Source organism: Aplidium turbinatum, chromosome 7 (genome assembly GCF_918807975.1).
Source record: "Aplidium turbinatum chromosome 7, kaAplTurb1.1, whole genome shotgun sequence".
Lineage (NCBI taxonomy): Eukaryota > Metazoa > Chordata > Ascidiacea > Aplousobranchia > Polyclinidae > Aplidium > Aplidium turbinatum.
Genome location: NC_137478.1, coordinates 29634169 through 29662085, shown reverse-complemented (window position 1 = coordinate 29662085; position 27917 = coordinate 29634169). Strand labels below are relative to the sequence as shown.

Sequence of the window (27917 nt, the reverse complement as noted above, 5' to 3'; positions counted from 1 at the left end):
TTTTATCTTTATTACTTTTTAATTCATTTTCAAATTTTCTGGCCCCCCCCAAAAAAAACTCCTAGATCCGCGCCTGTCAGAGAGTTTGTTGTTTTAGCACAAGATAACTCTTTTGTGTTTTTGTTAAGTTTGGTTATGATAAAAAATACCCAAAAAAATATTAAAAACCCAGCATTGGAAAAACCTGGAAAACTTTCTATAGAATGCGTAGTGTTACAATCAATGTGCAAGGCCTTGCGACGGGCTGCTTTGTATCTTGACCGAGCGTGCTGTTTTGATTGTGGAATTTTTGAGTGATGTGTTATTATCGGTTACTGTGATGTGTTGTTTATCGGTTACTGTGGGACTCATGTTGCCAACCTCCTCGTGGTGAGTCCTGGTAATTCAAATTAATGAAGCGAATGGCAACAATCAGAGACCGCAACTCACAGGGCACCTGGGGTGGTAAAAGGATAAACCCTCGGCCCCGGCGTCCAATGAGAGAAATTCATCCTGTTGGAGTAACAATCTTGCAGCTAAACGTTGAAGGCCTTACCAAAGCCAAATGCGACATGTTGGAACATCTCACACAAGAGCATAACGTGACTGCATTACTCTTGCAAGAAACCCACACCACCAAAGTGTCGAAGTCAAAGATCAGTGGATATACCTTGGCAGCATGCACCAATAGCAATAGCTATGGAATAGCCACATATGTAAAGAACTCCGCTAAGTGGATACCGATTGCTTCATCCAACCCTGACTGTGAAGTTGAATGGACAGCCACTGAAATCGAAGGCACAGCTGTGATCAACGTGTATAAACCACCAAATACACGTCTGCAAGCTAACTCCATTCCCGCCTTTGCTCCACCATGCATATATGCCGGAGACTTCAATTCCCACAGCACAACCTGGGGCTACCGCCACTCAAATGCAGACGGCATAGCGCTTGAATCATGGGCAGCTGTCACTGGTATCCAATTAATGTTCAACTCAAAACAACCAGACAGTGTTTTGTCAGGAAGATGGAAAACAACAACCAATCCAGACCTGGCCTTTGCCAACCTAAAAGGACCTTTACCAAACCGTACCATCCCTAGCCCCTTTCCTAAGTCCCAACATAGACCATCGCTCATCACCCCTGAAAACCCATTCAACCCAGTCCCAAGCAAACCTGTGAAGAGGTGGAATTTTCGCAAGGCAAACTGGACCAAGTTCACACTCCTGGTTGAAAAGACAACCCGGTACCTCCCAGAACCAACTTCTGACGGACTGGAGAAGTGTTATAAAGCCTTCTGCAAAACCTTACTTGTGGCAGCAATGAAGTCCATCCCCCGTGGATTCCGTCGTCAATTTATACCATCATGGGACGAAGAGTGCAACAAACGCTATGATGCGTTCCTGGCCTCAAAAACCAGTAAAGAGACATCCATGACTGCCACTGATCTGTTAGAACACCTCAACATTAAACGTAAGCAGCGTTGGGAAGACACAGTGCAAGGCATTGACTTCACCCACTCAAGCAGAGCTGCATGGAAAACCTTCAATCGTCTTACAGGCCGCACCTCCAATCCTAAACGATGCCCTGTAACCGCTAACGCCACAGCACAACAGCTCCTAGCCAATGGCAAATGTAAAGTGGCAAACAAGAAGCATGCCCTTGCAGTGAAGCAGGAATGCAGCAGGCTCTGGAACTCCCCAAGCGCAGATGGCCATCTGTCAGCCCCCTTCAGCACCAGAGAACTTGCGTCTGCCATCAAACAAGTTAAAAGCGGGAAGGCACAAGGGCCCGATAACATCCCTCTAGAATTCTTGAGGCACTGTGGCTCCAAATGTCTGGCATGGTTGAAAAGATTCTATTCTGCTTGCCTGACCCTCCAGGCCATACCTAAAATCTGGCGAAAAGCAACTGTAGTGGCAGTACCTAAACCAAACAAGCCAGCTGATGATCCCAAGAGCTATCGCCCAATATCACTACTCTGCGTCCCATACAAGGTCCTGGAACGGCTCCTGCTAACTAGACTCGAGCCAGTTGTTGATCCCCAGCTACCAAAAGAACAAGCTGGATTTCGGCACGGACGCTGTACGACTCATCAAGCAGTCAAGCTGACCGAGGATATTGAGGAAAGTTTCGAGAAGGGCAAAAAAGCAGGAGTAATCTTGGTGGACCTCACTGCTGCTTATGACATTGTGTGGCACCAAGGGCTAACCCTAAAGCTCCTTCGCATGATCCCAGACAAAAAGGTAGTGCGATTTCTCGCAAATATTCTTGCAAATCGGACCTTTTTGCTTAAGACGAGTGACGGGCAGTGCAGCCGGCCCCGCCGCTTAAAAAACGGTGTTCCGCAAGGATCATGCTTATCACCCCTACTATTTAACATCTACATTAGTGACATGCCAGAGACTACGTCACGCCAGTACGGTTATGCTGATGATCTGGCACTACTCAATTCTGACAAGTCCTGGCATGTGGTAGAGGAAGCACTTACAGATGACATGGCCCAAATCGCAGACTACCTGAAGCTGTGGATGCTGAAACTGAGCCTGGAAAAGACCACCGTCACACCTTTTCACCTTTGCAACATGGAATCTACGCGCCAATTGTCAGTCTCTCTCAACGGAAACCCACTCCCACACAACCCGTGTCCCACCTACCTAGGAGTGAAGCTTGACCGACAATTAACCTACAAACACCATGCTGAAGCCCTCCATGCTAAGCTATCAGCACGCAACAACTTGCTGAGATGCCTAGCTGGAACATCCTGGGGTGCTAGTACATCCACACTCCGTACAAGTGCTCTTGCACTTGTTTACAGCACCTCCGAATATGCTTCCCCCACTGGTCACAGCGGTAAACCATAATCTCTTCGTGGGAAAATTTTAACATAAAGTTCCCGAATCCGTTCGTCTGTATATAATGACCGAAGAAACACACACTTGAACTTCTTTTCAAACAGTGTATTTCTGTAAAATTAGCCCGCGGCTATCGAAATGGGGTTGCAACTCCTTGCACCTCTAAAACTGTCACTACGATACAGATTACTTGGATAAAAGACGGAGAATTTGTCCAGCTAGCAAGCACCAAATAAACCAGTTAAATGTGCGACCGACTTCCAACAAACAACTTCGAGAATGAATCAGAAAAATTTGTGATAACTCAAAGGCACGAGAGCAGTTTGTGACGCAATATTTCATGTCCAAACAGGTTTCAAACTGAAACAGGTTTAAACCGGTCTGACACGAGTCTTACGGACGATGGTGCAATTTTGGCTCATGTTTTAGGAATTTCCATGACGTAATATTCAGTAGACCCGAACGGTTTCTACATGACGTTTGACCAGGCGAACAACCGTCTGTAACATAGCGGCCCCTAGTTATGACAGTCTGACATGGCATAACTAAAAAAGAATTGACGACAATTGTGAGCCAATGAATAAAAACACATGATACACAAATTGTTTGAATCACTCACGTTTAAGTTAATACGCAAATACAAAGGGCATGCAAAGAATGAACAGCAATAAGAATAAACACGACGATACATGAAATTGGTACCATAGGTAGTAGGTACACGCAAAAAATGACGCTATATACAATGGTTGCGATAATAACCGACTGTTCTGGGCTCAGACAAGTGTCGGCCACCGCAGACAAAACCAGGCTCAAACCCTAACACTTAGGTGTTCTTTACGGGGGCGAGGCACGAAATATCCCTCAACACACAGTCTACTTTCACTTTCCCTGTACTCTCATCATAGTTGCAGACGGCAACTTTAGCTCTACGAACCACAGGCTTCCCTTTCCTAATTTGTGGAACTACCTCATGCACCCTCCCAAGTTGATACTTCCCACGTTTACCAATGTCCTGGAGAGAACCTACCACTACAAGTTGACCAGGCTCCAAATTCTCGGCCATTTTTAGCCATTTTTTCCGGCCCTGAAGACCTGGCAAGTAAAAATCGATCCATTTACTCCAAAACTGATGAGAAAGTGACAAATTGAACCGATAATCCCTTCTTAATTGGTCACGATCATGTGGTTGCCCAACAGCACAGTATGGGTCTAAGTATGGGGTCAAAAGTGAGGCAGGGGTGATGACAGTAAAATCTCTAGGGTCGTCACTCAAAGGTACCAAAGGGCGTTCGTTCACGATCCGAACGGCACTGCCTGTGTACGTAAGCAGTTCAATAAAATTGGGCTTACGACTTGAAGAGTCCAAAATGTGAAAAAATGCAATTTTAAATTGTTTAACCATTGCCTCCCAGGCGCCACCTTGCGCCGGAGCATACGGAGGTATAAATTCCCAGTTTATCTCTCTCTGTCTCAGGGCGTTGTGAAATTCAGCTGATCCTATCAACTCGGGTAACTTTATTTGAAAGAAGCATTTAGTCACATCAGCCATGAGACCAAATCTACCAAGCCGAAATCTAGCCAAGACATCTACCAGAGGGTTTAACAAGTCAGGACCCGAAAACATTACATCATTAACACAAGTTCCTCGAAATTCAGACTTGCCATCGTAAACAATGCGCTTTTTTAATTGTGACGTAACAAAGTATGGTAAATACCATTCAAATCCCTTGACATTTCCTGCTTCACCAGTACGCTCAATATAGCCATTTGATTTAAGATCTTTCATGGTGTCAGTAAGGAAATCACGAAGTTCAGGTTGTTTTAAAGCTTTCTTTCTTAAAGCAGCAGCTCTATCTGACGCCAACACAAAATTGTTAGGTAGATCAATATCTTCCTTCAACGGAACAGGTATCTCAAATCGACCATCTTTCAACTCAATATTCGGTTCAACAAGTTCTCTAGCCAACTTATCATTGCGAGACAATTCACAGGTTTCATTTTGCAACGTCAAATCCTGAATGACTTTATTCAGGTCTGCTATTTCCATATCACGAGACTCAATTTTACGCTGAAAGCCAGAGATGACATCCGACTCTGAAGACGTCTGCACTCTGCACACTTTAGCAACGCTTTCATCTAAGGGTGACTTACCACCACAAGCCAACCAGCCGAGAGGAGTGAGTAAAGCATGTGGTTCACTACGATTTTCACCAACACGCTCTTTTTTTGCACACATCAAATAAGCGTTGTCGTTGCCAATCAGTACATCTACAGTACTACAATCATTCAAATGAAACATATTCACGTCATGAAAATGACGGAAACCATTTAAATCTTGTTTATGCGGTAAAGTTTTAACATCATCAGCCCAAGCTGGGTTAACCACCGAGGTTATATCACAAAACAGTTCATCTGTCTCCAACGACTGGATGTTGAGTTTGACAAGGTCAGCACAAGTAGCTTTCTGACCAGCCAGGGTATCCATTTTAAACGACGCTTTATCGTACGGTTTAAGATCAAGTTCACACACCAAATCACTCGAAACAAACGTCAACTGCGAACCAGGATCATGCTGACAATACACCAACTTCGATTTGCCAGTCATTGGATTCAAAACACGAGCAGCAGTAACGCGGTTAAAGGCTGCTTTAACATTTCCAATCTTAACAGTACGCACAGGAACTCTGGCACCAGTATCATCTTTGCCAACCGAATCCAGAGAATCACGTGACGTCACATAAAAATCATGCAGAAGAAAATAGTGTTTCCTATCGTTGTTAGGCCCACACTTACGACAGTTATTTGCATGAACGCAATCCCTAACCATATGCTGGCGCAAACAATTCAAGCATTTGCCAGCTTTCACAATGACATCTCTCCGATCTTTAGGTGTCAAGCGCAAAAATTCTTTACAATTAGACAAAAACTGATATTCAACTTGACCACGTGACGAACAACAAATGCATGCCGGTAGGTTTTTACGTCTGGCTTCACCACCGCGCGGTGCGCCAACAACAGTCGAGTACTGCGAACTCCCCGACATCACATCATCATGGGGTTTTACGGACGTCTGCCTAACCGGACATGAAGGCAATTTTTCTTTGCCAAACTTTTTAAATTGCTGCGACTCACCAGAATCGCCCATTAGCATAATGCTAAAATCAGTCGACTTACGCGTTTCCTCCCGTACTACAAATTCAAACAAACTCTGAAAGGTAGGCTCATCAGTGCCACCATACGGATCACCTAAAAAGTCAAGATAACGCTGCTTAGCGTCAAACGGGAGTCGCTTAGCCAAATCCAAAACAAAACGTCCTTCTAATTTATCACGCTGACCATAAGCTTGCGCATAAAGCAAACACTGCGACAATTCATCTTTAAACTCTTTCAGATCACTGGAAGAGGTCAAAGTCAATTTGCTACCATAGCGATACTTTCTAATTTCTGGTTCTGCAAAAAGACCTCCACGAACCCCAAAACGCTGGGACAAGCGAGCTAACGACATTTCTATCCTGTCTTCCTCTGACAAGCCAGGGGTGTCAGAAACCAAATTAGCAATCGTTTGCGCAGCTGTCCTAACACAAGCTGCTTGTAACAAAGTCAAACGAGTCCCCTTAAAGGGCGAAGCTGCCATTAAGGCCGTAACACGATTTTTAAAGAAGATAAATGGCATATTATTACCATCGTAACCAATCAAGGCCGCCTTATCGAAAAACGTCCTACTATTTTGGTATTCAAAAAAGCAATCCTGCTGTTGAGAACTCGATTTAGCGGGAGAAGACAAGCTATATCCCTTAAGGGGCTGAGTGGGCTCAGTCACATGCACAGCCCGATCACGATCCTCACACACGTTAAAATCAGGAGACGCGATACGCCTCTCACAACCACCCAAGTTACGTGTAGCTGGGCGATCAAAACCTAGCGGCGCAGAAAACTGTGAAGGGGGCAAAGCATTACTGCTAATGGCGGCCCCGTGACCTGTACGCTCTGGGGGAGGAGTTCGGTTGTAACTCGCAGACCTTGGCTCTACAGCATTCGGAAGACCCTTAGCCGCGGCCCCGAGACCTCCTGAAACAGCTGGAAAACGTGTGGATTGCCCTGGTCCACTCACAGGTTGAACGGGCGTTTGGAAAAGGTTATGTAAATTAAACTGCGATTGATGTTCATTTCTGGAATGCCTAGAAGAGCTCTTCTTAGAGCTACGCCGGGAGCCCGCCTCTGATCGATATTCAGCTAAAACTACCTCTTTACGTTGTTCAGCCCTCAACTGAGCGTCTTTGAGTGCGAACTCAGCAGCTCTAGCTTCGGCTCTCGCGGCGGCCTCAGCTGCTCTCGCTTCGGCCTCAGCTCTCGCGGCAGCCTCAGCTCGAATGGCCTCAGCAGCTCTCGCTTCGGCCTCAGCTCTCGCGGCAGCCTCAGCAGCTCTCACGGCAGCCTCAGCTCGTATGGCCTCAGCTCTCGCGATGGCCTCAGCAGCTCTTGCTTCGGCCTCAGCTTGGATCTGGAGCTCCTCTCGTCTTAGCTGTAGGTTAATTTGTGCAACTATCCGAGACGAACTCTTAGACATCCTAGTGCTTACATTTGAGGCGCTATCCTCAGGATGTATGTCAGCATCCAACATATCTGAGAACTCACTTTCTTTTTGTTCAAAGTTATTTTTTAACGAGTTAAATTCGGGATCTACCCTATCACGAAGTTCTGCCAAGATTGCAGAGTTAAAGATTGTAGTCAAAAGAGCATGGAAATGCCGTAATTCCTCTTCTAAAGTAGATAAGTTAGATCGAAAAATTAACAGTTCCTGCTTATCACTCAAAGAACCTAGGGCTACAGAAAGTTCCCCAATTTGAGTCAAAATATCCCGTCTAAGATGCCGGGCCTCTCGACTGACTTAGCCTCATCGTTATTGGGTCCCTCCCCATAATGGCCTGCCCGACCGCAAAGAACATCATCAGGCTTAAACTCAGTCGAGTCTACGGCGTTCGAGTCCTTGTCGCCACCGAGTGTAGACATATTAAATGTTGGGGCTAAATTTAACAATTAAAAAAATTAAGTTACACAAACACACAAATTTATTAGGCTACAGTAGTTATAAAAAACTTAACTGCCAAGACCGTAAAAATACAAAAAAGAATTTAAATGCACGATACCGTAGCTGTACGGGTATGAAGTCCTAAAGTCCACAAAACTTGCTTGGATTCTTCCACTTGAATCTACAAGCACAGATGGATTGTCTTTTAATCTTCTTTCTTGCCAATGAATGTCAAAGTTATTTTTCTTCTGTACCAAACTGAGAAGAATTGTCTTTACTTTTCTTTGCTTCTGTAAGAGTGTAGACTACCAACCAACAAATCTTCTTTTATTATTTCTTGTACTTCTAATTAGTTCTTCTGCACTAGCTGACAACAAACACGTCGTTTATTTTTATGCCTTCAAGTGCTTCTTGGCCTACCAGCTAACAAATTCGTTTTTTATTTTTCTTGCTTTAATTTCTTCTTGACCTACCAACTGACAAGAACTCGTCTTTTATTTTTTATGGTCACAGCGGTAAACCATAATCTCTTCGTGGGAAAATTTTAACATAAAGTTCCCGAATCCGTTCGTCTGTATATAATGACCGAAGAAACACACACTTGAACTTCTTTTCAAACAGTGTATTTCTGTAAAATTAGCCCGCGGCTATCGAAATGGGGTTGCAACTCCTTGCACCTCTAAAACTGTCACTACGATACAGATTACTTGGATAAAAGACGGAGAATTTGTCCAGCTAGCAAGCACCAAATAAACCAGTTAAATGTGCGACCGACTTCCAACAAACAACTTCGAGAATGAATCAGAAAAATTTGTGATAACTCAAAGGCACGAGAGCAGTTCGTGACGCAATATTTCATGTCCAAACAGGTCTCAAACTGAAACAGGTTTAAACCGGTCTGACACGAGTCTTACGGACGATGGTGCAATTTTGGCTCATGTTTTAGGAATTTCCATGACGTAATATTCAGTAGACCCGAACGGTTTCTACATGACGTTTGACCAGGCGAACAACCGTCTGTAACACCCACTTGGTGCCGCAGCGTACACACTTCTAAAATTGACACTGCCCTCAACACCACCATGAGAATAATCACCGGTTGCCTGCTTCCAACTCCCACTGACTTTCTGCCGGTACTATCAGGCATCGCCCCAGGTAGACTTCGTAGGGAAAACCACGTACGTAGTCTGGTCCTACAAGCTATGTCAAGGGATGACCACCTCCTCAACCAGATTGTTCTAAACTCGCACTCCCAAAAGCCCCAGCGCTTGAAATCTCGACGCCCGTTCTCCCGACATGCTGCAGCTATGTGCAAATCGAACTTCCACATTTCCGAAGTTTGGAACCGTGAATGGAGAGAAGTTGCGAGACCAACCCAATTCACAGTCTTTCCCAATACCAACACCCCACCAGGAGCAGAACTACCCCGGAAGGAATGGGTGAAGCTCAATCGCCTGCGGACTGGTGTGGGCCGTTTTAGCAGCAACATGTTCCAGTGGGGCCTCGCCGATTCACCATTTTGTGCGTGTGGCTCAGATTTTCAAACTGCACACCACATTATCTATCAATGTCCTGTATACCGACCACAAGATAGACATGTGGACCTAACAACGCTCGATGAATACACAATCCATTGGCTGCTGCGCCTGGATGTAACAACGTGATCTGTGGCGGCCTCAAACGCAAGAAGAAGATCGGTTACTGTCTTGTAGTAACCTATGATTGCGCAATCTTTATTACATGACGTATTTCTAGAACATTTTACCTTACGTGCAAGTCTGGAAGCTTCTTTTTCTTGCTTCTCATGTTTTGCCAGGTGCAGGGTTTATAACGTCACAAAGATGTTTACGTGAAATGTAACTTGACAGAACGATGAGTTCTGAAACACTACGAAACCTTCTCGAAGTTACTAGACCAAACAACCTGCTATAAATAGTGGTGTAATTTGCGTTTTTATTTTGATGAGAGATCATTATTGTAGTAGTGGTAGTTGGCAATAGACGCAAAGATTATTGTTGATCGAGAGTTGAAGTTATTGAATACGAGTAAAGCAAAGTTGATGCTAATATAATTTCTGATTGAAATTAGAATCGTATGAGAAGCTGTGAGTGGATTACGTTAAACTCGATTATTAGTTGTAATCGTTGGAAACTATTGCTGTTCACTGTTAATATTACTTTGATTAGTTGCTGGAAGTGCTGAACCATTCGTTAAAGTCCTTCAAGAGTTTTCATTATCATTTCACTAGTAGAACTATTCGACATTTGATTGACTGCTTCTCGGTTATAAACCATTAAACTACGTCATTAAACCTTTCCAAGTCTCTTTCCTGGTAAAAGATAGAAAGAAATCGTGACACGTATGTTAATGCTTCCTGATGGAAGATGATCTCATATCCTCCAACAAACAAAACATTATTGGTTTAAAACATTATTGAAACAACGTCGTCGTCGTCGTCGTGTGAGCGTCTGGGGCCGAGGGTCTATTCTTTTACCACCCCAGATTCACGATGTTCCCGGACTACACTGGAAGGCTACTAGAGAGCAGCCAGTCTTTGGTTTCATCATCCATGACACGCAGACCTTCCACTTCGTTAAGTGGCTTGAAGATGGAGCAGTTATTGATGATGTGGACTGCGGTCTGTTCCTCGGCACCACATTCACAGGAGGAGGAAGAACGTTATTTGACACTACGATGACATTTCATTAATTATTGCAAGAAATACATTTGACAATCCGTTTCAGTTTCATGTGTAGTGTTACATCAGCACACAACTCCAAAGAGTTAATCAGATGACATCTCTGTCGCTTACCATCATGATAATGAGCCTCAACACTTCCCGTTCCCTCTAAAGTGTTTCCACTTCTCAATCGTTGAAAAAGTGTGATGGCGAAATAATGAAAACCAATTTCAATTTCAAACTTCTATGAATCCATCGTGGCCTTCTTTATTTTGCCATCACACATTTTCATCGCTTGAGAAGTGGAAACATTTAGAATGAGCCGGAAGTGTTGAGGCGCATTGCCGTTGTGGGCGCCAATAGTAAGGTGGCTCATATTCCTTGATGTTCTTTAAAATTTTTGTCAGTTTGGAATAATGTTCCATTTTGCTCACTGATATTTGCAAACCAAAATTTTTTGTTGGGTTTTGACCTTTGACCCTGGTTCACCCAAGGAGAAGTTCTGAATTTTTCCAAAAAATTAGTACATTTCGAAGTGGTTTAGCAGTATCTGAACAGGGGATTTCTCAAAATTTGACCACGTGATTTTGACGTCACTTCCCCTGTTAACTACTACGTGGAACATCTTCACCCTGTTCCAAGTCTGAGAGTCACTAATAGTGCATGCTTTTAGTGTCATTTTAGTTGATTTTACATCCTTTTCGCGGTCAGTGAATCTATAATCACAGACCAACAAAACAATTTGGGCACAAAAGGAGAGAGTCATTTTAGAGTATTTCAGGGCCCCTGATTCCGAAAATGCACTTAGTTTTTTTGAATTTGCTCTAGTTTTCGAGATATTCGACAACGAAAATATTTTTGAAATCGTTACTCAAAAGCTTTCAATTAGCAAATTACTTATTTTCATCCCTGTTTACCATTATGATGTCATAATTGCACTTGTCTAGTTCAATTGGTTGATATGGTACGAAAGTTCAAAACTCAAAGCCAGGGTTGAAATCAACTGTGATTAACGTAAGGGAGACATGAATACTCAATGAAAACAGTTGTAAATCAGTAGGCCTACATCACAAGAAAAATAGCCCGAAAGTCATGTGTTTATGAATGCAGCCTCATATGGAAAAGGTAGGCCTATGGATAATTGTACTGTTGTACAAGTGAAATTTTATTCTAAGCCTTTGCTAAGGCCAAGTCTTTGCTGCAAGAAGTTTTTTTTCTGGTTTATAGGCTAATAAATGGCATGTAGGCTAATAAAATATGTCTTTGACAAGTAGGATGCTGTACAAACAATCCAGATATATTTTACTACATGAGGCAACGCAGCGGAGCAACGCATTCTGCGATAGATACAGCACTATATAAAACAAGCATTATTATTACTTTGACATGAAGCTGGGTGATCAAGATAAGTCCTAGGTTCCTCCTGAAGTATGCAAACATTACACTGAAACCCGTTTCTGATGGGCTCAAGGCTAAGAAGCAGTTCAGAGTGCCATGGCATAAAGAGAGCCGTAGAATCACCATGAAAATTGATACTTCTGTGTGGTTAGCATGTTCGAAAGAAGTTGGAACATCATGTAGTGTGCAAGGCAGCCATTGCGTGGACGTTGCCATTTCTGTTTTTTCTTTGCCCTTTCTTGTTTCAAGTGGTGATTTGCTTGAAACAATAGGAAAACGGGCATGACTGAGAGTAACCTCAATACCTTCAGTAATGTTTCGGAGTGTTCCCGACAATTATTCACCAAATCAAACGTCATATAAAACCGTTATGGTCTACTTAACCTAGCTGGCATCTTACGTCATGGAAATTGCTAGAAAATGTCCAAATATTGCACCATCGGTCGTAAGACCTGATGAATTATTGCATTAGCCGCTTGAACACCTGTTTGAATGACTTCATAATTGTCTTTCATTATTGCGTCACAGTACTGCGTACGTGAGTTTGAGATATTGCAAATCATTCTGGTTATTCGTGAAATGGTTGCTTGAGAGTTAGTCGCACATTTAACTGTTTGCTTAGTGCTTGCTAGCTGGACAAAAATTCCGTCTTTATCTAAGTAATCTGTTCTGTAGTGACAAGTTTTAGTGGTGTACGGCGTTGCATCCAATTTCGACAGCCAGGTGGCTAATTTTACAGAAATACAAATTTGAATAGACGTTTCGAAGGAGTGTTTCTTTTTCGGTCATTACATGCAGACGAACGGATTCGGGAATCTTATGTTACAATTTTCCCACAAAGAGATTATGGTTTACCGCTGTGACCACGGAGCAAGGTCAAGCTTTCTTCTCAAAACCATTTCTTCCACCTACTGTAGCCTAGTAGTTAAAGATTTAGTTATCAAAAGTGGTAGCTGGAATCTTGGCTCCTTATCTCGATCAACGTGGCATTCTTAACTCAGAGGCCAAGATTACCCCATAAACATTGGCTCGTAAAACACTAGAAATAAACGTGTATTGCACGAGTTTCCTCAGAATTTCACGTGTTTTTCACGTGTTTTTCACGACCAATGTTTATGGGGTACGTTCTCCCACAACAATATAGTTTCTAATTAAACTACTTTGCTTGCTACAAGTTTTTGTTACTGCCTCTTATTGTGTCCATTACACCGTGTTGCGACCGTGCCAAATTTCTTTCAACTCAATAACTTACTTCGGTCACAAGCACGTTTCAACGTTCGCGTTTTGTCGCTTCTACCTTTTTCTCGACCTTTGCTATGTTGACGTGTATTGTTTTTGATTTGATGGTCAGAAATAAAAACAACTGAACTGAACATTAAGATGCTAGAATGCATGAGAAGATAGCGAGTGAGCAGTTTCAGAGATAAGCGAAACTCGATATTTTGAAAAAATTCAAACCAGGTGAACCAGGGTCAAACGTTAATACTTTTTTGTGAAATTTCGTGTAGGAGATACATTTACCAAAAGAAACAATATTACAAACTGACGAAAGATTTAAAAGAAAAAAAATATTTTCGAGATTTTGAGCCAGCCTAATGCATAGGCTGTTCAATCGGTTTCAAGCGTGGCCACAGTTTCGAGTCATGGTGAATCGTAAACAATTCTTTACAAATTTCTGTGCCCTAAAATTAGGTTTTCAACTCGCAGCTGTTGGAAGTACCAGTTTACGTCAAACATTTTCAAAGCGACAAAAATATTAGGAAAAGTGTTTCGAAAGTTGCATTCAATGATTTCTTTGAGTAGAGATCATGGGGTGGTGTGTTCCGGTTTGCAGCTCAGGTTTGCTATGTAGGTGCTGTTAATTTAGTTTTGAACTTTTATCCTTAGACTGACAAGGCCTTGAATAGGTTATTCCTGGTAGTTTCGCACATTTGTAGAGGCTCTTGACCCAGGGCCGGTTACCGAGATTGACAGAGTGCAGTTATCGAACGAGTCCGCTAAAATTTCTAAATATTAGCGAAAATGCTAATCCGCTAACCAACTCGTTAGCTTTGCTAATTAGCGGAACTGTGCCCTCTACTGTATATACATAATATGAACCCTGCATGTTGTGTAAAATAAATACCACATTCCAGTTTCTGCGTTGTAAGGAGCCCCGGACGCAACTTTCTAAAAGGTACCATTAAAAAATCCCCTTTGAGCAACAAAGGAAAAAGACGAATAATTGCTAAATTAACTCATAGGTTTGCCACTGCCTGATTTGGCGCAGAGGGTTAGGGCGGTGGTAGTTATTGCATTGCATTGAAGTGGGTTTGTTTCCCACCACTGCTATGCTCATTTTTCTTCTGTAATTACCAAACAAACTTCGAAGGGGATTTTTTAATGGTACCTTTTCAAAACTTGCGCCCCGGACTTATGTTCGGAGGGGGCAACGTTCTTTGTTGCTACGGCCCTGACGATAACACATCATCAATTGTGACGTATATAGGCTACCGATACTGTTTTCAGCCGGATGGAAAACAGACCTGTTAAAGCGAATCTGAGTAAATTAGGCGAGCTGTTGTAGGTATACTGTACTATACGACATTCCAATCGAAAACGTTTTTCTCTGATTAATATTTTTTTATTACTGTAGTTGCATTTTTGCTGGTAGAATAAGAAATTTACAGAGGCAATTGCCCCCCTTAGTTACACCACTGCATAAGTCACTTTGTACAGTATATGCAACCAAACTCATCAAATTAAAGTTGGATTTGGGTAGAAGGTTTGGTTTAAAATTTTAGTTAGGCCACCATTTCAAAAAAACTTTCGCTACAACAGAAAGACTTCAATAATATCTTTCTTAAAAATTTATATAGCCTATAAGTATTTTATAGCCTTTTAGCAGGACAAAACCTGGAAAATTTATCCGAGATGTCCTCACCTTCGCTTCAACTATAGTATTTTTACGCACATTTCACTTTATAGCCTATCTCTATCAACACTGAATTTTATCAATGTATTTGGTGATTAACTGTAGGCTATTTGAGTGAGCAGTGCTTACTTCCGAATAGCCTATTACTCTATCTTGTTAGTTTTTGTTGGACACAAAAACTTTTTTACTCTTGGAAAGTTTTCAAATTCAATGTTAACGAAGTCTCTTCTCGCACAAAGCGTTCCACAAATGCGAACAAGGCAAATCATTGGATTGAAACTTTTTGAGGGAGTTGAAAATTTCCCCACAATTTTCTCTACGCTGGCCGTTTGGCTCTCCAGCATACCAATGGATGTTTTCGCGAGTGGCAGCAACTCCATCAATCCACACGAAGGTTCCTTCATTTGCGATGTCATTTAGTCCAATCCATGCCCTCGGGAAGTCACCATTACCGAAGGCACGAACTATGACGCTAAACATAGTTCATCGTAAGCTTAAATACAAAATAAATAATAATAAACTTTCAATGCAATCGTATTCACATGTGTAGGCATGAGGTTAAATCGACCATACGAATTAGCTTACACAATCACAACAAAAACTGAAAGTTTTGATAAATGATAAAAATTTATTAAAGAAATTACAGCTACTGTAGCCTACTTCCCAAATGGAGCATTTTTGATGCAAAACTCAGTGAAGAGGTGCTCATTTTGCGCAATTGCTCCTTGTTGGCCACTTTCTTTCTACTAAAACTATTTGGCAACAAACATGCCAATTTTATTTCTTTTTTCCCTTTAAACGAAGTAAGGAGATGGTGAAGCAAATGCTGAACGTCAAATCGATTAATCAGCTTTCAATGCAAACTGACTCATTTTATGCACATAAACTATTTTACACAATTGTTCCAGACGGTTGTTCGCCTGGTCAAACGTCATATAAAAACCGTTCAAGTCTACTGAATATTACGTCATGGAAATTCCTAAAACATGAGCCAAAATTGCACCATCGTTCGTAAGACCTGTGTCAAACCTGTTGAAACCTGTTTAAACATGAAATGTTGCGTCGCGCTAACTGCTGGCGTGCCTTTGAGTTATCACAAATTTTTCGGATTCATTCTCGAAGTTGTTTGTTGGAAGTCGGTCGCACATTTAACTGGTTTATTTGGTGCTTGCTAGCTGGACAAATTCTCCGTCTTTTATCCAAGTAATCTGTATCGTAGTGACAGTTTTAGAGGTGTACGGCTTTGCATCTCGATTTCGATAGCCGCGGGCTAATTTTACAGGAATACACTTTAAGAATAGACGTTTCAAGGAGTGTTTCTTTTCGGTCACTACATGCAGACAAACGGTTCCGGGAACTTTATGTTACAATTTTCCCACGAAGAGATTATGGTTTACCGCTGTGACCAACAATAACGCTATTTCGCACTCAATGGGTATAAAATAAAATATTATTATTATTGCACAAATTACAAAGGTACATAAAACACGCCAAACTCGTTTTTTGTCTAAACTTTATTTTTCGTAATATGTCTGTCATATTCGCGCCAAGTTTGATTTTGTACGACTTTAATTCCATGGCTTGGCGAAATGATTGCAATGAAAAATGTTTGTAAAAATTTGTTCAGCTTTGCTTCCTAACTAAGGTTGTGGCAACTGATAAGGCATGTCTTGTCAAAAGATATTTATAACAAATAAATCAATTGCGTAAAGAAAACTTTTAGAACAGTGCTTCCCAAATGGTGGGTCGAGACAAGTTGGTGGGTCGCGAAGCTATTTCAGGTGGGTCGCGAACTGATCGCGAAGCATTTCTAAATGTTACTGAATGTTAAAATTTTATAAAAAATTCTGACGTTACTATGGATCTCACAAGCCGCAGTTTGGTTTTGAACAGTAGGCTAATTCGCCATCACCAGGGGCTCTAACCACTTTTAGAATTCGGGGGGGGGTGATTTTTGGACAGTGGGCTAAAATCGTCATAATCATTTCAACTTCTGGGGGACTGCGCCCCCCAGACACCCCATTACAGCATCAGCTTCTTTCTGATCGAAGCATAGGGTTTCCAAGTCGTTACGAGTGGCGGCTGGTGCTGTTTGTGAGCAGTGGGGCTGCAAACGACTTCGCGGGAGGTCTCCCCTCAAAAAAATCGCATTAAATTTAGTGCGTTCTGAGCATGTTTTTACCCTAATTTTGAAAAAATGCATTCATACTTTGTTGAAAAGTTCATGTATTCCTAAGCTTTATTTAAAAAAAACTAACAATATTGCTTTGGAGACAAACATTACTAGTATTGAGCTTAATCTTGACCAGCCTAGACGTTGCATACAAGATTCAAGGGATTTTAAGATGCCCTATAGCACTTCCTATAACCTGTTGAATACCCTAACTCTACAGCTAACACTTGTATATTCATGGCTCATCGCTACCAGGCGAAATAAAAACTAACTTTAAAAAGTCTGTAAAGTTATTCGGTTAAGTGGGGCTGTTTTCCATGCAGCCCCAACAGATTCAAAAATTGCTGTAAAATACCAAAAGAAGTGGAGCTTCAAGGGTAACTTTTAGCCAATCAGAGCGCTTGAAATCCAGAATCTCGGGCTGCAAAGAAGTTTGCCCAAAATCGGTGCTGCCAAACGAAACTTTTAATATTTTAATTTTCGATCTGCAATTCTTAAATGAAAAAAGGTAACCGGGTCGGACAAACACAGAGAAAAGCATATTTTCCCTCTTCTCTTTCTTTCAGGTGGGGCTGCAGCCCTGCAGCCCCATGGCACGAGCCGCCACTGTCACAAGGTATGTTTCGGAAAAGGCATTTTTAGGTAAGCAAACTGGTAGTCACGTAACAACAAATAATTCTGCCACTGCAAATGAAAACTCGAACCAATCATAAACTACGTTTTCCGTGACGTGAAAAAGGGCGAAAAGAAGATGATACAAAGCAAATCAAGTGCTGAATTTTCTATCAGCTGGTCAACTTAGGGCAGCGGTGTTCAACCTGCGGCCGTCAATGAATTATTATGCGGCTGTTAACATGTAATTTAATAAGCATGTGTTGGTGGCCATGCCCTGTCCTTGACATAAAAAAATGATTTCATTAAAAAAATGAAATGTATTTTAAATATTATAGGCTACAGGGATATCTAGAACCACTGGATACCCTTGTAATTAAGTTATTATATAATATTTCAAATTTTAAAGCTTGAAAAACATTTTCATCATAAATTTTTGTAGGCTAAGCTCTATTGTTAAAATCGTTTTGAGACAAAACTTTTTCCTCAACCCAATTTCATTGTATCGGTAGCCTACATTGCATTATGTCCTTAAAAAGAAAAAGAACAGTAGCAGAGGAGAAAAGGGTATTCAATTCCAAATGGGAGTTGGGTTATTTCATGATTGAGACGGCAGCGCATACGTTAAAGGAGATAATGCAAAGCAGCATTTTCGTCGTCATATGTCACACAATTACGCGAAATTGGAAGGCGAGTCAAGAAAAATCTGTGTAAAAAATTGAAAAATAATGTGCGACAGGAGACATCTTGCATGTCCAGTTTCATTCAATCGACCAATATTCGCTGCGAAGCTTCTTATAGAGTCGCATATCATCTTGGTGTACTGATCCAATTTCTTGAATTCTAATGGAATTATCAGTTCTTCAGCATTTGACGGCTCCACAGGAATATTTTGTACTTGCCTTCTGGCTCGCTGAATGCTGCGTTTCAAAACACGTTCCTCAGGAATTTGAGCTGCTGCATTTGGATGCAAATCTGCTGTTGCCGCCGTAATGATTTGCTGAGTTGTAGCGTAAGACGTTGCTGCTTGCAACTTAACCTGGGCACAAACGTCCAAAACCTGCTTACGCTGACCATTTGGAGCGTGGTTATGTTCTCCAACAAATTTCACTGCCTTTTCATTGCAGACATGCATTCTTGCTTTGCACTTATTTTCCTTCCAATACTCTTCACACAACCAGAAGCTTAACCCCTCACCAAGCTTACTATCTCTGTCGTGATTATAGCAGTAGCCGCCATGGCATGCTTTATTCCTTCCTCTTTCCGTTTTCGTGAAAGAAACATCTATACTACTCCTTGTTCGACTTCTGACTAACTTCAGCATTGCAAAACGATGGACTTTTGAGTACAGTACAAGCTCGCACTCTTATCACATCACAATAAGAATAATTAATTTCAATTATTGACTTTTCCAGTCAAGCGGATTAATTATCGTTAACTTTGAACTGCCGGCTTTCAATTGACCGCTTGAAATTGTCGTCTTTGAATTATCGGCTTTCAATCGACCGCTTTGAATTGTTATCTTTGAATTATCGGCTTTGAATAGACGCATAACCAAACACAGTGTAGCCTAAACGCCTGGCTCGTAGTTCAGGGTTGCCAAACCAAAAAATCATATTGAAATGAAATAAATCAAATATAGTTATTCCTATCTGAATTGATTTAATTCCTCTGCTTTGCCTTTTTGCTTAGCATTTTTTGTAGTAAGTTATTAATAGTTTTCATTGTTTTGAAATGAAATATATATTCATATTGAAAATTCCTATTGACAAAAAATTCAAAATGTGCTAACAGCAAAAATATTTTTTTCAACATTTGATCAATAAAATATCACAAAACCTTTTCAAAGCCAAATGAGTGGGGGGGGGGGGGGGGGGGGGTGATTTTGCATTGATCACCCTTGGATAGAACATACTGGATAGAGCCCATGGCCATCACTAATCTTCACTTCATTTGTTGACTTTTCATGAATTGTGCACCCTGTTTTCTATTAGATCGGGAAATTATTGCATTATCATTACGTAACAATTATGCAACAACTTAGCAAATACGTAACAATTAGATGTGTTGTGTCACATTAATTATTTCAGTAAGTAGGCCAGTACTAAAGATGCCATAATACTGTAATAATGTCATATCTCACTGTGGGTCGCCCAATAAAACTTGCATTGAAAATGGGTCGCGCAATAAAACTTGCATCAAAAGTGGGTCGCGAACTGAAAAAGGTTGGGAAGCACTGTTTTAGAGCTTATAGTTTTTTTCTGCTTGCACTTACAGTCGTGTAGAAAACTCCCTCACTCCAACAGTAGCCAAATCCCCACCCATACTTTGACACAGTGTTCGACTCTTTTGCCAATTCTGCTTGGATGACGTTAGCAGATACTGGTATCCATTTCCTGGTGCAACCCAACCTTTGTCTGGTGAGACGTTTTCTGCGAGTCGTTCTAAAATAAATTTCTTAGATTATTATAGGCTGAAAGAAAACAAAAATTACTCGTATGCCCAAATATAACCAAATTGTAACTCTACAAAACTAAACAATGTCTTAGTTGTAAAAAAAGGTTGAGTGATAAAATAGCACAAGATTAAGGGATGGTCGGCTGGACAAGCAATTTGTAGAGTCGTGGTTCTCAAAGTTAGCTTCGCGACGCCCTGGTGCGTCGTTCGAATTTTCAAAGGGCGTTGCACAAAAATTCGGTTTCCTGACAAAGAAAATCAATTATAAAAGCTAAATATCTTTACATAGGCTATGTATGTTCACCTTCAATTTCAAGCAACTGATTGTTGATCAATGCTTACTTTAGAAAATGCAAACATCAATCAGCAGTCCAGTAGCATTTACAGTTGTGCTATGACTGTGATTGGAATGAGATATTGTTTAAAAATGAAAAGAGTGAGAAATTCTTTGTACGTAAAAAGGTCGCAAAATTCTTTCTTCATTTAAAAAAATCACTAAATCAGCATATTGATCACTGATTTTGGCCAATTGTGTCCCCATATAGCTTATGAGTTACATAACTAAATTACCGTATATGTAGGCATATAACATCAATCGTCATTAGTGCGTCGAGAGTTCAGCAAATTCTTTTAAATGCATTTGTAATAGAAAAAAAAATTGTAAACCGCTTTTCGTTACAGGATCACTGCGGCAAGGTTATTGATACCTTCAAGTGCTTTAATTCTTTGTTCCAACTTCATTACTTCAGTGAGATCGCAAGTGCAACTTCCAGTATCTCCTTTCTCTCCTTTGGCACCAACTGGTCTCGGAAAACAGATTTCATCTGATTCGCTGGAGGAACAAGAGCAAACAAAAAATAAAACCAAAAAAGTTGCTATAAAAACAACAAATTTCATGTTTATCGAAACTTAAATCTGTAGAAATGCAAAAATAACATACGTGAGCCAGTGCCGGTCTTAGGGCATTTCGGGCCCTGTGCGGAATATGATTTGCGGGCCCCAATGACAATGATCCAATTCAGTAGCGTAGCTAGGGATTTTGAAAGGTGGTTTCACGGTCGACAGCGTGATCGCCGAAGACGGCACCCAGCGGCGGGGGGTCTGGGGGGCCTCCCCCAGAAAATTTTGAAAAATTCATTTGAATTTGGGGCATTCTAAGAGCATGTTCAAAATTTGGGTATGAATATTACTGTAAAATGGTGCTTTTCGGTGGCATGGCAAAAGGATAAGATCATGCATTCTTGGGCATTTTTCGGAAATAAAGCTATGTTGAGTCTAGATGCAACCTAATTCGTCCCCTGAAAAATTCGTACCTCGATTTCGTACCCTGAAATCGGAGTAACAAAATCAAATTTCGTCCCCTAAAAAGATCGAGAGAAATTTGAAATGTTTGCGGCAACTCCGATCAGCAACTGCGGCTATGTTGTTTTTTTTCTCGATCTTTTTAGGGGACGAAATAGGTTGCGCTCGTTGAGTCTTTCTTGTTGCTAATTCCTTTGTTGAATTCACTTGTTGAATTTTTCCATTGGAAATGACAAAATTACTGCATTTTTTGAGTAAATTGCGGGCCCCCTAATTTGCGGGCCCTGTGCGATCGCACGGTTTGCACACCCCAAAGACCGGCACTGCGTGAGCTTTTTAGAAAGGTAGAAAAGTTGCACTCTACTATAAGCTCGACATGGAAGTTATAAGTGCAACCAATAGGCTACAAATAGAGCAGCACTGATGAAGTAAAAAAAACTGTGATATCTGCCTTCCACCAAACATTCGTTCCATACGTGACCACGGAGGTGGACATCGTTTATTAAAAGTCTGCATGTCGATGAAACTGGAGTGGGTGGATATTAATGAAACATTTTATTCATGTTCTTTTAATCGTCTTTCCTCTAACGCAGTGGTTCTTAACCTTTACTAACCTGCCGAACTCTTACCCTAATCTGCAAGCTTTCGTTGAACCCAAAATTTTCGCTGAATCACAAAATCAAAGATTTACCACATTTAATAGTAATACATTAGGCCTACTGTGTCATTGAGAATTCTGTTGTTGTTTTCCTGTGACCAATAGTGAGATTCGAGGCTTTGTCTCGGAAACAGCAATTCTCATGTCATTTTCGCATGCAAGCCAGTTTCGTTTTTTTGCTTTAGCATTCACCAGAATAGAAAACGCATCCTCGCATAAATAAGTGGTTACGAATGGCATGAGAACTTCAGGGGCAACATTTGTAATGAGAAGATAACTTTCCATTTCTTGGCAACAAAACGTTTGAAGATTTGTTGTGTTGAAGTTGATTTTTTGCACCTCGCTTTCTTGAAGCTCGATAATGTCATCCAAGTATGGAGTGTTTACATCTGCAGTGGTTGAAAAAAATTGAAAATAGAACTAAATTTCCTTAAACCAAGGAAATTTCTTCAAAAGTGAGAGCCCTGCTTCTGCCGTTCTATGCAGAAAGCAAACGTGAGGAAATTCATGTTTTGAGAAAATGAAGTTTTTCTTACCGATTGTTTTCACAATCTTTCGTAAAACATTTTTTTTTTGCATTCTGTGTTACATGCAGATGGCATCATTACATCACGCGTCAAACACACATATGTTTATTTAACATCACGAAGCCGCAATCAACTTTCGGCTGGCCAATATTTTCCAAAAGTAATCGCTATATGCCATTCAGTAGGACGTACGTTAATGTTTCAAAAGACGTTTGCGCCGAACCCCTGAAACAGCTTCGTCGAACCCCTGGTTAAGAACCACTGCTCTAACGCTTCCTAACATAGGCCTACACCATTTCACAATGAAAGAAATTATCCTTTAGTCTAAAGTGTTTCCACTTTTCAATCATTGAAAATGTGTGATAGCAAAATAAAGAAAGTCAATTTCAATTTTAAACTTCTATGAATCCATCATGGTCTTCTTTATTTTGCCATCACACATTTTCATTTAGCATTATTGATAAATTTAAAAATTATTGTTTGTGCTTTGTTTATGTATTAGCCTACAGTGATTCTCAAACTGTAAGTCGCAATGCACTGGTGCGTCGTTTGAAATTGCCAAGGACATTGCACAAAGAATTGGTTTTAACATCCTCACATGTTGAAAAACAAAGAAAATTTGATTTCGAAGATTTTAGTCAGACTGTTAATTTTCAATAACAGTCTGATTTTGCGTTTTTCAACTTACTTTTTCTCATTTGCTACTGCTTCCCCAAGGCAGCAAAATAGTTTTATGTCATTAGGAAACCGCAAAAAGTAAAAACATCTCAAAAAATGTCAGTCAAGCACTAGCGGTAGCTGTAATCAAAATCTGCAAAATGTGACAAACCAGGCCGCATCTCCAGGTGGCCATGACTCAACACACGAAACGTTGCTTTTCCACACATCTGTTCGTTGGCTCTCTCGCGTTTATGCATGGATCTGAAACTTCAAGGGAAAGACACAAGCATTATAGCCTACAATATTGCAACTCATTGATAATATCAAGGCATTTGTCTCAAAATTGAAAAACTGGCAGCGAAAAGTGCATATTGGGAACATTGCTATGTTTGACAGATTGTCCAGTGTTTCTTGCATCGATGAAACGGGTGAAGAGTTCGAAGATTTAAAAAAATTGATTGTGGCACACCTGCAGACCATGGAGTCCGAGTTCCAACGTTACTTTCCAGAACTCGAAGAGCAAGAAGCTGTACTTGTTCAAAATCCGTTTTCCGTTTCTCTGGATGCAAGTTCCATTCCTTATGAAATACAAGATCAATATTTTGATCTTAAGAATCACTCATCTGCTCGCATTCTCTATCATGAAAGGTCACTCTCTCAATTTTGGTGTGAAAAGTATGATTCATACCCACAGATTTCTAAGCTGGCTTTTCAAGTATTACTGCCCTTTGCTACGACGTATCTAAGTGAGAGTTGTTTTTCAGATCTTCTGCATATGAAAACGAAGGAAAGAAATGGAATGGATGTAGAAGACGACATGAGACTGGCTCTGTCTAGCATGCAATCTCGAATTTCACGGTTAGCTGCAGACCTACAAGGTCAACCATCGCATTGATTTGTCAATAAACGCAAGAAAAACATTTTTAGAGCTGCCTTTTGTTGTATTATTTGTTAATAGTATGATATACTTGCATTTAGGAAAGAATATAAGTGGGGGTCGCGGTATCTACGAAAATTTTTAAAGGGGGTCACCATGGCCACCTGGAGATGCGGCCTGATTTGTCACATTTTGCAGATTTTGATTACAGCTACTGCTAGTGATTGACTGACATTTTTTGAGATGTTTTTACTTTTTGCGGTTTCCTAATGACATAAAACTTTTTTGTTGCCTTGGGGAAGCAGTAGCAAATGAGAAAAAGTAAGTTGAAAAACGCAAAATCAGACTGTTATTGAAAAATTAACAGTCTGACTAAAATCTTCGTAATCAAATTTTCTTTGTTTTTCAACATGTGAGGATGTTAAAACCTATTGTGTCATCTGAGGAAAAGAATAAAGAAAGCGTAAAAATCTAATTTTTAGAAAAATTTATTAAAACGTTCGCCCAAAGTTAGGAAAACCTGAAAATTTTTGCAAAATATGACAAATCAGGCCGTATCTTTAGGTGGCCATGGGGTCACCAAGACAAAAAGGTTTGGAACCACTGGTCTAACACAATAGGTCCAGCCATATAAACATATGCCGATGCTTGCCACCAGTGCCAGTCTTTGGGGTGTGCGAACCGTGCGACTGCACAGGGCCTGCAAATTAGGGGGCCCGCAATTTACTCAAAATTGCAGTAATTTTTGTCATTTCCAATGGAAAAATTCAACAAGTAAAGTCAACAAAGGAATTAGCAACAAGAAAAAATTAAAAATCAGCGGGTCCAACCTATTTTGTCCCCTGAAAAGATCGAGAAAAAAAAACAGAGCCGAAGTCGCCGATCGGAGTTGCCGCAAAAATTTCAAAATTTGTCTCGATCTTTTCAGGGGACGAAATAGGTCGACATGCGATTTTGTTGACAGCGGAAAAACGTGTCCAGTCTGAGCAGACAAAGTAAGTTTCACGGCGGACACACCAGATTTAACTTCGATCGTCATGCTTATAATCACTTTATGTTGATAATTCTTCACCTTGAAAGGCTTTCATCAGACCACACCATTGAAAAGTCAAAGCGCCCTGTAGCTGCCCAGTACACAACATAACTGATTAACTTCCATCGAACAAGGTCGTGTGGCTTCTTGCATCACAATGTTCTGGGCGGGAGTCGGAAAACTTCTGCACTAACGTTACTGTTTTCTGCTGTGCAAAGTTTCACTATAGGCTTTTATCCTTAGGTTTATTTTTGCGTGTCATGTGAGCGAAAGTGATGGAGAGCAAGTACTGTAGGTTCATCGTATTCATTCTCACTTAGGTATAGAGTTTTTCCTGGGGCCTTTTCTTTCTTACTTAGGTATAGAATTTTTCCTGGGGCCTTTTCTTTCTTACTGTAATACCAAAACTTAGCCTATTCGTAGGCTATAATTTAATTTTGTAACCAACCTTGCGCCTTATCAATAATATTACTCGGAGATCAAAGCCAGACATTGTAATGTAACACTTGAACTAAATTGCGCTGATTAGTGTAGAAGTAGGTACTCCCATTCATTCTTAGCAAAGAATTCACCGTTATTACGCTGATTCAATGTCATTAAACGTTGAAGCAACCTAAAAATCCAAAGCTTTTCTGCTTACATGGAAGCTAATAGGAATACAGTATTAACAATTTCTAGATGTGCCCTAGAATGTGCTGGAAATTATATTCTCTCAACAATTGTTCGTGCTATGCAATCACGTCAGGGTTAGAAATATTTAAGGATTCAACCTATTTCGTACCCCGATTTCAGGGTACGAAATCGGGGTGCGAATTTTTCAGGGGACGAAATAGGTTGCATCTAGACTCAACATAGAGACATAGCTTTATTTCCGAAAAATGCCAAAGAAAACATGATCTTATCCTTTTGCTATGCCACCGGACGGCACCATTTTACAGTAATATTCATGCCCAAAATTTTGTTGAACATGCTCTCAGAATGCCCCAAAATCAAAGTAATTTTTCAAAATTTTCTGCGGGAGGCCCCCAAACCCCCCACCGCTGAGTGTCGTCTTCGGCGAACACACCGTCAGGCTTCGCCCGCCGACCGTCGAACCACCCCCTTTCCCCTTCCAAAATACCTAGCTACGCTACTGAATTGGATCAATTGTCATTGGGGCCCGCAAAGCATATTCCGCACAGGGCTCGAAATACTCTAAGACCGGCACTGTTTGCCACGCATCTGAGCTGGTCTAGATGAAAACCCAACTAACTTCTGGCAAGCAAACACCTGCTTATATGACTGGTCCAGCCAATGAAATACTCGAATAAGTCCACATAGACACTTCGTTGACCAATCAAATAAATGCAACAACGAAAGTTTATATAATTTATCACTCTGCATTGAGTAATTTAATCCGACGCTGACGTGACATCCTCCGAGTAAATCATGAATGGGTCCGATATGTTTACTAAAGCTCCAACGTTTATAAAACGAGCCAACAACTCAAACACGATATCGCCGATCGTGAAACTCCGATAAATGATCGGGGGAAATAACAAAACTATGTGTATAGTCTTTGGGCCACGATTCGCATGCATTTCCGAGACATCAACATTATTTTCAGGAAACCACCCTTTGTTTATGAAATACTAAGGTACTTCGATGCTGTATAAGTCATGTGTAGTCTTTGCCAAATCCAGTTACATGAAGTTGTGTACTGTAGCTGGTGATATGGGGTTGTTACATTCTCACATTATATATATAGTGTGGAATCTTCTCTATGTTCAGAGATCCAACTATGGAAGAAGAAGTGGCCAAATATAAATCTTCCAGCGACTTCTGCAGTCTTACCGATGACCAGGAAAACCATCACCAGGAAAAAGACTTGGAAAGGGTCAATGACGTAGTTTAATGGGTTATAATCGAAAAGCAGTCAATTTAATGTCGAATAGTTCTACTAGTGAAATGATAATGAAAATTGTTGAAGGACTTTAACGAATGGTTCAGCAATTCAAGCAACTTATTCAAATTAGAAATTATATTAGCATCAACTTTGCTTTACTCGTATTCAATAGCTTCAACTCTCGATCAACAATAATCTTTGCGTCTATTGCCAACTATACCACTACTGTAATAATGATCATCTCTCATAATAAACTCATAATCATAAAAATCATGATAATATTGATTACGCAAATTACACCACTATTTATAGAAGGTTGTTCGGTCTAGTAACTTCGAGAATGCTACGTAATGTCACATCATAAGGACTCATTTTTTTGTCAAGTTGCACTAAACGTAAACAAGTCAAGTTTAAGGAAGTTTCCAGATTGCCACGTAGGGTAGAAGGTTTTAGAAACACGCTACCTAATAAAGATTTCGTAATCAAAGATCTACTGCTAAACATCGTGATGTCGTCATGACAAACGACACCTGGCAATTGCGAAAAACAACAGAATGTTCCAGATTTGTAGGTTACAGAAGGTTCTAGAAACACATTACATAATAAAATTTCGCAATCAGAGGTTACGACAGATCCGATTTCGTAGATAACCGATAATAACACATCGCTCAGTGAACACCAAAATCAAAAATGCAGCCCGTCGCAAGGCTTTGCACATTGATTGTGACACTATAGTTTTAATGTACAAATTGTAGTGTTTAACTGAGCTAAAAAAAAAATTTACAATCGATACCTAGCCTATAGTGGCGATTCTACGGGGGGTAGAGGATGACCCAGTGTTTTGATTTCAGTCTGAACTATAAACGCGGCTAGGTTGT

The 27917-nt window shown here is 40.7% G+C and overlaps 2 protein-coding genes across 3 annotated transcripts; one reads left to right on the top strand and one right to left on the bottom strand.

The window, feature by feature from the left end:
• Nucleotides 1-14573: 14573 nt before the first annotated feature.
• LOC145774549 (CD209 antigen-like protein D) lies at nt 14574-20988 on the bottom strand. Of its 2 annotated transcripts, none has more exons than XM_082585814.1 (3): nt 20805-20988; nt 19916-20084; nt 14574-15327 (listed from the first exon to the last, which is right to left on the bottom strand). In XM_082585814.1, the coding sequence occupies exons 1-3, from the start codon at nt 20836-20838 to the stop codon at nt 15069-15071; spliced, it is 462 nt and encodes a 153-aa protein (XP_082441940.1). In that variant the 5' UTR covers nt 20839-20988; the 3' UTR covers nt 14574-15068. The 2 variants fall into 2 exon arrangements, with proteins under 2 accessions (XP_082441940.1, XP_082441941.1); XM_082585815.1 differs by having other exon boundaries at nt 19916-20072.
• A 2641-nt stretch (nt 20989-23629) lies between these two features.
• Nucleotides 23630-24139, top strand: LOC145773918 (protein FAM200C-like). Its single transcript, XM_082585042.1, has one exon. The coding sequence runs from the start codon at nt 23630-23632 to the stop codon at nt 24137-24139; it is 510 nt and encodes a 169-aa protein (XP_082441168.1).
• The last annotated feature ends 3778 nt before the right edge of the window (nt 24140-27917 follow it).